This window comes from Lipotes vexillifer, unplaced genomic scaffold (genome assembly GCF_000442215.2).
Source record: "Lipotes vexillifer unplaced genomic scaffold, Lipotes_vexillifer_v1.1 scaffold863, whole genome shotgun sequence".
Taxonomy (NCBI): Eukaryota; Metazoa; Chordata; class Mammalia; order Artiodactyla; family Lipotidae; genus Lipotes; species Lipotes vexillifer.
In genome coordinates, this window is record NW_006788168.1 from 1,804,406 (window position 1) to 1,815,510 (window position 11,105).

Below are 11,105 nucleotides of genomic sequence, written 5' to 3' on the forward strand. Positions count from 1 at the left end.
AAGTTTCATTCTTTTTCAGGGCCAAGTAGTATTCCATTGTATAAATATACCACATCTTCTTTATCCATTCATCCGACGATGGGCACTTAGGTTGTTTCCATATCTTGGCTATTGTAAATAACGCTGCTTTGAACATTGGGGTGCGTATATCTTTCCAAATGAGTGTTTTGGGTTTTTTTTCAGATATATGCCCAGGAATGGGATTGTTAGATCGTATGGTAGTTCTATTTTTAGTTTTTTGAGAAACCTGCATACTGTTACCCACAATGGCTGCACCAGTTTGCATTCCCGCCAACAGTGCAGGAGGGTCCCCTTTTCTCCATAGCCCTGCTGTCCTCGACAACACTTGTTATTTGTAGATGAAGCCAGGCTTTGAACTTGTCCTTTACCTACACCCCAGCCTATTCTTTCTACTACTCTCTGTGTCCTCCCCCTACTGGTACTAGTAAGAATATTAATTTGTTACTTTCCTATCAGTAATAATAATGTTTTATCCTGATATTCCAACGATGCCCATGGAAGTGAGTGCTGAATGACTTCTGAAGTGAGATTTCTTACTATTGTGCTAAGAACATTCGATCAAGAGTCAAAAATGGACAGATCCTTGTCTCCTAACCCCAATTCTAACCATGTTACTGTGGCCAGTTCTTTGTACCTCATCACAGCAGTCCCTCTGTCCTTAAAACAATTCAGTCTGGAGCAGGGTGAGAACTGCTATGGGGGCTATGCTTCCCAGCCTCCAGCCAGAGTGGTGGGTAAACAGAGATCCCCGTGTCCCGGGGTAGCTAATTGGCACACACAGCCCTTGAGAGCAGAAAGGCATTTGCTTACGTATTGAACCAGGGGAAGGTCTTGACAGAAAAGCATTTCTGGCTTTTCTTAAAAACTCAAACTCGACGTCTCTTGGACAATTCATTTGGGACCGGTTTCAGTCCAGATGGATATCCCTTCAAGTGATTATTTTTCCTTGAGCCTTTCCAGGAGTTCCAGCACGGGCAGGCTGCCAGGGGACACTGGCTGCTCAGATGCTGCGGCGACATCCCACGTGAGCCAGGGACAGCCCAGCCCAGCTGTGGGCCTTGCCCCTCTGCCCTCCTCTCTCAGGCCTGACCTCCTGCGGACACAGAAGTGGGCCACATCCCCATGCGGTGGACCCACCCAGAGGACAGTTCTCCCTGTTTTTCCAGAGGAGGCAAAACCCACTAGAAACACCCCCCCGGTGTCACAATCGTCACGTGGATGAGATACGATAATGGCAGAAGCCAGGAACCAAGGAAGAGCTTCGCCCAGGCTTGAGGAAGCCTGTTGCTCTATTATGCTGACAGTAGAAGCAGATGAGGGAGCCCGACTTAGGGAGGAGGGAGATGTGGGGGGGTGGTTAGCTCCATGCCAAGCAGAGGAGTTCAGTGGAGGAAGGGCAGCAGAGCGGCTGTGCGTCTTGAAGAGTCCCCTCCAGCATCATCTCTCCATCAAGGAGATGGAGATGTAATCAGAACAGTGACTCCGAGTCAGTCTGTGGCCCTCAGAGCTTCCCTGAGCCAGGGAACACCCAAATGCAACTGTATTCTTACAGGTGGATTTAATTTTTTTTAATCATTACATTATACTTAGTCACTGTATTCATTGCCCCCAAATCTATAGATGAACAGGGCCCCCCAAAACTGTTATTCTTGGTGCTAATAATATAAAGAGAGGGACTCTTTTCTTCTGCCTGTCCTCATTCCACTAACATCTCAGCTGTAGATGGTCATGGCAGATCCCTGCCTTCCCAGCCCTGTGTGGCATGCGTCACTTCACTGACTGAAGGGTCCTGCACCCTGGTGCAGACTTGAACTTGCTTTTGGTGACCCTAGAGGGAGAGAGAGCTTGTTTACACCGCGTGATAGCATCCACGGTTCTCCACCTCTGACTCTGTAGGATTTTCCCTCTGGGGTTTCAGCGCTGCTGTGCCCTGGATCACCACTAGGTGGGCTCATTGAGCCTGGTGCTGGGTGATGTGCTGGGGGGCCCCTGCTGGCAAGCCTGTGAAGTATGAAGCTCTCTCTCTCACTTCCTTAATCAACTCCACCTCTAACACGGTATGCCACGCCCCCTGCAGTCCCTGATTAGTGCTAGGTGGAGTGCAGCGGTGCCCTGTACGTTTTCTCCCCCTCTCATCCCTATGATTCTGTCTCTCTTCCACATGGGACCATCAGTTCGTGTCTCCAAACTCTGCCTCAACACTTGGGATGACACGGGGATCCCTACCTCATGAGGCAGCCCAGCTCATTTTAACAGTTCTGATTACTTTCTCATTTCTACTGTATACAGTCGTCACTCAGTATTTGCGGGGGATTGGTTCCAGGAGCACCCGATGCTCGAGCTCCATGGTCGACATTCCATGTAGGTGGTTCTGCATCCCCAGATTCAGCCAGCTGCTGCTGCTGTAGTTCTGCAGGTATTTATTGAAACAAAAATCCCCGTATAAGTGGACCTGCGCAGTTCAAACCCGTGTTGTTCAAGGGTCAACTGTGTATCAGTGTAATTTGGAGGTCAGTTCTGCTCTCCTGCCTTCCACGGAGGGCCCTTTATAGATCTGAGCATTGCACCTCTGCTCCGGCTTTTTTCTGTCCCCCAGGCCACACATCTTCACACATCTTGCCTCAGCTGTTACTTACCTGTCTTGGGTCCAGACCTCCCACTAACCCCATCGCTCCACCCTGGGCATGCCCGCCAGTGTCCCCTTGCCTCAGGACTTTGTGGCTTTACCAGTGCCGTATGCTCCTGCAGTATTCATTCCATTACTGGGAATACTGTGCTTTTTATTTTTTTATTTTTATTTATTTTTTTTTTTGTGGTATGTGGGCCTCTCACTGTTGTGGCCTCTTCCCGTTGCGGAGCACAGGCTCCGGACGCGCAGGCTCAGCGGCCATGGCTCACGGGCCCAGCCGCTCCGCGGCACGTGGGATCTTCCCGGACCGGGGCACGAACCCGTGTCCCCTGCATCGGCAGGCGGACTCCCAACCACTGCGCCACCAGGGAAGCCCAACTGTGCTTTTTAAAATGAAGCTTATCGTTACGCCAGTTTTTAGGCACCGTACCCAACTGTTGGTTCATATTGAATGGATGGTCAAACAGAAAATTCCTGGGCTCTTTGATGTGAACTATTCTTAAGTCAGATTGCTCCAACCCTGCTATTAGACTAATTGAGCTATTGAAACCAAGGGCAGGGCATGTATATTTATTCTCGTTCATCTTTATTTTTTTGGTTTTGTGCCATCACTTCCAGCTTCTCAGGATATGTTTGAATGTTAATTGCAGTAATATATTAAGCATCCCTTTTAGCCTTCTGTTACCCCTAAATAGGATAACCAAAACACTAATAAAATGGTGAACAGAATAGAACTGAAAATAGAGTTCTGGCATACCATTTGCCCCATGCTGACACTGAATAATTAAGGTCCACTGTACATACTAGAAACAAGGTAAGTGTTTGATGAGTGAATATGTGATCCACTTCCTTTGGGGCATTCTTGTTCAGTCAACCATGAAGGTATCTAATTACGCTATCATCCAGCCCACCCTTCTCCATCCCAGAAACCTCAAGGATATCAGAGTTGGGCCTATTTTTAATATTTAACCTAAATGAAGTGCCTTCTACCCTTGCACTACACAGATCTTCCTGTGTAATAATTTAGTAAAGCAAGAGATTTGCATGTCAGGACTTCAAGAATCCTTGCCATGTCCTAGTGACCTCTCCCATCAGGTCCAGGTGTTCTGTCTTTTAAATGGTCATATGGTTTTTCCAGAACTGACACAAGCTCACCAGGCTGCATTTCCTCCTCTTTAAAACCGAGAAACCACGTCTCTGCTGTGCATGGACATAACATGCCAGACAGTCATGGGTTTCACTCAAACTGAGAAATTCGCAGGATGGAGGGTGCTGGGCAGAGCAACCTAGTTTATTGCCCTGACCTTGGAATGCATTTTTAGGACTGTATGTAGCAGATTCTAGGAGTGTCTTCCATTCAGAGCAGTTGGTTGTTATTTACAGGACTCGGAATCAGTGGGGATCATCTCATTTTCCTAACACTTCTGAAGCAATCTGAATCCATGTTAATGGGTGGGGGGGGGGGCTCTGGGGATTTTTGAATGATATCAAAGATATAAATATCTTCCTTTATTAAAGTCTGTTTTTTCTCCTGGAGATGATTGAATTATACATAAAATGTACAATAACAGCCTTTTTGAAGTGTATTTCCTTATAGTTCTTGAAGATGGAAAGAAACGGAAGAAACGGAGCATCTGTTACTTAGAACTGTATTGGGTCTAGGTGACCCCAAAGTAAACAGCTGAGTTCTCCCTAAATATTAGCTGCTTATCTCCAAGGCTCCATCGATTCTGTTTGCTCACAGCACCTAGTTCGGTTTCCCAGCACCTACTCCATCAGAAGAGGCTCCAGACGTTTACTTTACTTAGAAGCTTATGCAGACAAGCTGAGTTTCTCACACCTTGCTGTGCATATGAATCATCTGGAGGTGTTGTTAAAATGCAGACTCTGAAATCAGGAGGTTTGGGTGGGGCCTGAGATTCTGCTTTTCTAAAGCTGCGGGGGTGGGGGGGGGGAGCTAGTCTGAGGACCACACTTGGAATAGCAAGGTCTTATTGCCACCGAGCTAAATTTTAAGATACTGATGAAAGAGATACAAATGTAGACATAAAGATGCTTAAGATGGATGTATTCAGAACAGCGATGAGCAGGCAAATTGTATGTAGTAAACCCTAAATAAATTTGTCTCGATCCATCTTATTAATTCCCTGTTCACGTTCCCTTTCCTAATAATAATGTTGAAACCTATGATCTGCATGTGTGGCTCTTCGGTAACTTTGCAGTTATACAGTGGTGTGTGGCCCCGTGTCTCTTGTTGTGACTGGTACATCCGGAGGTAAACTCCGGGGCCCAGGTGAACCACTGGTGCGTTTCAGCACTGAAAAGGCAATGAGGGACATGGAGACCATGTGTCTGCAGCTAGAAAGAGACCGAAAAGCAGACATCCACTCTCCTTTTTTCTTTTCCTCTTCCTAGTCTCTTTCTCTCTCCCTTTCTTTTCCCTGCTGTACTTTGCACCTTCACAATTTACCTCTCTGTTCTTTTAATTTATGAACTACCATCCAATGTACCAGGGACATGGTGGCGCCCTGTGGCGCCCTCTCGTGGTTCACTGAAAATACAGCAAGATACAGTCCCTATCCTCACGATGATTTCCCCTGATGAGAGATACAGACAGTATAGAGAGCTAATGAAACACAGAGAAAGGGACACATGCCCCAGAATTAGAGAGACCCGACTCCTCCAAGCTGCGCTGGTAAATAGGAGACAAGTTCCTCCTAAAGGTAGGAGAAGGGAGTGTTGAAATTTCTATCAGTTTGGCCCCAGGTCGCTCCAGTTAATCTTTGTATCCTTGATTTATCATTTGTATTATCTGGAAAAGATGTTTATCAGTGGACAGCTTTTCAGAAGAGTACATTTGAATTTGTGTGGTAAGGCCGATATGGTCCTAGTTGGTCCATTAGCAGAAGACCAGCCATGGAACCTATACTGAGATCTTTAGGGCCAACTGAGTCAGCCAGTGTCTTTCAAAAAACAACACAGTGTAACTAAACCAAGGCACTGCCGAGAACCAAGTCAGCATTCGTATTCAAATTCACTAAAGCTGAGTTCTCTTTTTAAAAGTACCTTCAGAGGGGTTTTCTAGGTTTGCGTATGGTACATTCGGTTGTACAGCAGTTTTACATTTGCATTGCTAATGGACCTCTTTCTGAATGCATTTGACATTTTACTTGGCTTTGAAAGGACTTTTATGCCGCTATTTTTTCTTCCCTAGAGCTGCCTTGGGCTAATTAACCTATTGCCTTACTGGCTGGGCCTACTATATTCTCATTCCGGATTCTGACACACTACTCCTGCATGAACTTCCCTAATGAAATCCTGTGGGGTTTTATTGGATCAGTGCTGCTGTGGAGCCAGCAGGGGGCGCATGGAACAGTTCACATTGAGTCCATCTCCTAAATGACTTTCCTTTACTAGTCTGTGTGGGAACAGAGTTTATGCAGTTCTTTCTTAGGGTGACTTAAAACCTAGAGATAAAAGATCAGTATCAGTACTTTTAAAGTAGTCAAAAGGGGAAGCTGTTTTCAGTTTTCGTAGTTTAATTTTATTCTATCATTGTTTTGAAAATAGCAGGGTCATCTTAATCTATTTGCACATATTGGGTGTAAATTACGTGCCATGCATTTCATAAGAGAAGGCTATACAGAATGGAGTTATCTGGGACTTACAAAGCCCTAGGTCGGGGAGGGTAGTGCTGAAAACTGCTGCCTTAACTGTGTCTGTTTTAACATCAGACTATAGAAAAGCAGGTCTGTGTAGGAGAAATGCTAAAAACCCAGGGCCTGGAATTCCCAGAGCCTGATGCACGGCTTCCCAGGGTCACAGCGCGTGACATGGCTCACGGCTGCAGCTGCTGCCTGTAGGCGGCCCTCACAACTGCCGCCTGTAAGCCTGGTCCCTGTTGGTTCCATTGATGATCTGCCTCTTGCCAGGTGGGCATCTGTCTGCCTACACAGTCATGGTAACAGAGTTCTGTGGTTCCTGAAAGACTGAGATTAGGTGTCCATGAAAACTGGCTCCAGGCTCACTACTTGTATGTCCAGGTTGAAACACTCAGGCCTGATTGGTCCAGCAGAGGTTTCATCTCTAGGGTTGAGGGTGGATTGGCCCTTTATGGAGCGTGTGGAGAGAAAGTTCAAAGACCACTTGGAAAGGAAGTAAGAGGCAGAGGTAAAGCAAGCATAAAGTCACCCTCATTAAGGACACCCTCAATGCATCAGCCTGGTTATTGCATTTTTTAAAAACCATAACTATGTTCCTGTTTTAACTGTCAAACAGATTCCTTTTGGCTTTCTGTTACCATGTGAGTAGCTGTACTGGGAGTTGTTTGGAAACTTGTAGAGAACACGATTATTTGGGGCTCCCTCTGCTGAGGTGGCCTGTGTATAGTGTGTGTGCACGTGCGTGCATGCGTGTGTTAGGGAAGAGAGAATTGTTGTAGATCCAGTATGGACCCAGAGTCAGTGGAATCTCTGAGTAGCGCCTTTGGCAGATGAGGACTCAGAGACAAGGTATGAAGTCCGCGGAGGATTTCCGTTCCTAACCTTGTCCTCCCAAGTGCCTGGCTCAGAGGGTAGGTCTGGCTGACCTTCACCGGTGTCACCCACCTTGTGGGCACCGTTTGATTGCCCAGCGAGGTAAAGAAGAGCTAAGGCGTGGGAGTGGCATTTCTGGAAGGGAAACTAAGAAACGCATTGTCTACCTTCTGGAAAGAGAAAGAGAGAAGAGGGTATTGAGAGGGGTGTCTTAGGAGACTTGCTAAATCCATAAAAAAGAGGTTTTGACTTGCTGCATGTTGTAATGATCTTAATGACGTCCTAAACAGCGCGGCCGGCCAGCGTTTTACCTGCTCTAATGTGGGGGCGGGCGGGGGCGGGGGTGTGTTTGGAACTCACGTTGACACCAGAAGCTTAGTCTCCATCTCGAGGAGGACGTTGTTTTCGGTGCTGATGTTCTGATCGCCTCTCTCCTCCCTCTCCTCTTCCCCTTGTCCCGACCCGCTTCCTTTCCCCAGATTCCAGGGCGGCTGCTGGCGGATCGCACCCACAGGGAGATGATTCCTCATGAAGAGCCTGGATCCCCTACAGAAATCAAATGTGACTTTCCGTTTATCAGACTGAAAGCAGAGCCAGCCAGAGAGTGAAACGGCCACCGTGGAGGGGGGACGGCGAAAAATGAAATCCAACCAAGAGCGCAGTAACGAATGCCTGCCTCCCAAGAAGCGCGAGATCCCCGCCACCAGCCGGCCCTCGGAGGACAAGGCCACGGCTGTGCCCAGCGACAACCACCGCGCGGAGGGCGTGGCATGGCTCCCGGGCCATGCGAGCGGCCGGGGCCACGCGGGCGGGCGGCTAGGGCCGGCGGGGCCCCCGGCAGAGCTCGGTTTACAGCAGGGAATAGGTTTACACAAAGCGCTGTCCGCGGGGCTGGACTACTCCCCGCCCAGCGCGCCCCGGTCCGTCCCGGCGACCACGACGATGCCCGCGTACCCGCCCCCGCAGTCCGGGGCCCCGGTGTCGCCCGTGCAGTACGCCCACCTGCCGCATACCTTACAGTTCATCGGCTCTTCCCAGTACGGCGGGCCCTACGCCGGCTTCATCCCTTCTCAGCTGATCTCCCCCACGGCCAGCCCCGTCACCAGTGCGGTGGCCTCGGCCGCGGGGGCCGCCACTCCATCCCAGCGCTCCCAGCTGGAGGCCTATTCTACCCTGCTGGCCAACATGGGCGGTCTGAGCCAAGCCTCGGGACACAAGGCTGAGCAGCAGCAGCACTTGGGCAGGACCGCGGGGCTCCTGCCCCCCGGGTCCCCACCACCCACCCAGCAGAACCAGTACATGCACATCTCCAGCTCTCCGCAGAGCGCCGCGCGCCCGGCCTCCCCGCCGGCCATCCCCGTCCACCTGCACCCGCACCAGACGATGATCCCGCACACGCTCACCCTGGGGCCCTCCCCTCAGGTCGTCGTGCAGTACACCGACTCCGGCAGCCACTTTGTCACCCGCGAGGCCACCAAGAAAGCCGAGAGCAGCCGGCTGCAGCAGGGCGTGCAGGCCAAGGAGATCCTGAACGGGGAGATGGAGAAGGGCCGCAGGTACGGGGCGCCCACCGCGGCCGACCTGGGCCTGGTGAAGGCGGGCGGCAAGGCCGTTCCCCACCCGTACGAGTCCAGGCACGTGGTGGTCCACCCCAGCCCTGCCGACTACGGCAGCCGCGATTCCTCCGGGGTGCGGGCCTCTGTGATGGTCCTGCCCAACAGTAGCACCCCTGCCGCCGACCTGGAGGTGCAGCAGGTCACCCACCGAGAGGCCTCCCCTTCCGCCCTCAGCGACAAAAGCGGCCTGCACCTAGGGAAGCCCGGGCACCGATCCTATGCGCTGTCTCCCCAGCAGGCCCTGGGCCCCGAAGGCGTGAAGGCTGCTGCCGTCGCCACGCTGTCCCCCCACACGGTCATTCAGACCACACACAGTGCTTCGGAGCCCCTCCCGGTTGGACTGCCGGCCACAGCCTTCTACGCAGGGACTCAGCCGCCCGTCATCGGCTACCTGAGCAGCCAGCAGCAAGCGATCACCTACGCCGGCGGCCTGCCCCCGCACCTGGTCCTCCCCGGCACCCAGCCCCTGCTCATCCCTGTGGGCAGTGCTGACATGGAGGGGTCGGGTGCGGCCTCGGCCATCGTCACGTCGTCGCCCCAGTTTGCTGCAGTGCCTCACACGTTCGTCACCACCGCCCTTCCCAAGAGCGAGAACTTCAGCCCCGAGGCCCTGGTCACGCAGGCCGCCTACCCAGCCATGGTGCAGGCGCAGATCCACCTGCCCGTGGTGCAGTCGGTGGCGTCCCCTGCAGCCGCGCCCCCTACGCTGCCTCCTTACTTCATGAAAGGCTCCATCATCCAACTGGCCAACGGGGAGCTGAAGAAGGTGGAGGACTTAAAAACGGAAGACTTCATCCAGAGTGCAGAGATCAGCAACGACCTGAAGATCGACTCCAGCACTGTGGAGAGGATCGAGGACAGCCACAGCCCGGGCGTCGCCGTCATACAGTTCGCTGTCGGGGATCACCGAGCACAGGTAACGTTCATCCGGATCACACAGGTAGGGGGACACCCCGCCGCACCACCTTCATCGCTTCCCGGCACGGTGGATTTCTTCCAAGAGGCAGACCTGTCAGTGGCTGTGGGGATGATTGAGGGTTTTCGTTTATACCCGGAAGTTAGACTCGTCACGTTTCCCAACCACGCTCTCTAAGAGAATTAAGCCCTCGTACACCAAAGCACCTGCTGTTTGTAATGAATTAACTTCTCTGTGTCTAGAGTGGGGCTGGTCAGGTACCATTCTTGGGACAATTAAGAAGATTGCCACTCAAGTTATTTTTTTGTTCTGTGGTTTAGATGAGGAACCCTGATTAAGAAAAGTCATCTCTTCCCCTCCCCCCCCTCTTTTGGTCAGGAAAAGACAGTGCTGGTTAAGGTGAGAACGTTAAATGCCCAGAGTGACCATACCCCATTACACGTCTTTGTTGTAAAATGCAGGTTTTGTTTTTGTTTAGGTATGGTGAGGCCAACAGATGAGAATACAACTGCCATTGAAAAGATAGTTTGTTATACTCAGATACCAAGAGGAGGGTTTGTGCCGTGCCATGCAGGGCCACATGGGGAAGCACCAGGGTGAGTCAGGAGGCACTGGAAGTGAGAAAACATGGGCGAGAGCCTGGATTGTGGTTTCGGGGGAAGGAGTGGGTGAGGCAGGGTAGGCAGACTTAGGATTGGCTAGTTGGAATCATTTCAGCAGGCCCTGGGCACAGGAGCTGTCCCTGGGTGTCTGGTACCTGGCCCTGGGGTGATTAGGGCTGGTGGATAGTGGCCCAGAGAGTGAGAGCTCCATAGAGGAGGTGGCTGGGTTGTGGGTGTTTGCTTTGCATATGAAGGACATTCTCCCAGGCAGGTGAGCTGTCAGCTATCTCTAGCAGTGAGCTAACCCAGGGAGGCACAGTCCCTCCAGAGTCAACAAGGCCCCAAAATGTCAAAGCATCAGATATAGAGAATAAAAGCCGTGGTTAATATAGTCTGCAAAGTCAGGGCTGTCCCAGGTGAGCTCCTGGACTTCTGATGTATAGGAACCCCAAGGACCAGCTGTAGCCAAGCTGAGTCATGTTAAAACTGGAACTATGATCAGCTCTCTTAATTTCCATGGGTTCCTTCAGTCTACTCTTTTGCAGTTTCTTAAATCACTTGAATGCATTTATTTCTGCCCATTTGTATGAAACGGCAGTTTCACTGCCTAGCTTGCTTGGAGTCAATCAGGTTTGGCCCCGAGGCCAGGAACTGCCCTGGTGGATGGTAGAGACTCACTCCCTCTGGGAATGGTTTTAATGAGGCCTTTTTTTTTTTTTTTTTTTGGTACGCGGGCCTCTCACTGCTGTGGCCTCTCCCGTTGCGGGGCACAGGCTCCGGACACGC

The 11,105-nt window shown here is 51.0% G+C and overlaps 1 protein-coding gene across 1 annotated transcript in view; it reads left to right on the forward strand.

The window, feature by feature from the left end:
• The first annotated feature begins 7,824 nt into the window (after window positions 1-7,824).
• ATXN1 (ataxin 1) overlaps window positions 7,825-11,105 on the forward strand; it is a 17,389-nt gene continuing 14,108 nt past the window's right edge. The window contains exon 1 of the mRNA XM_007461276.1: window positions 7,825-9,717. Within this exon, the coding sequence (XP_007461338.1) occupies window positions 7,825-9,717 (1,893 nt within the window). The remainder of the gene's footprint in view (window positions 9,718-11,105) is intronic.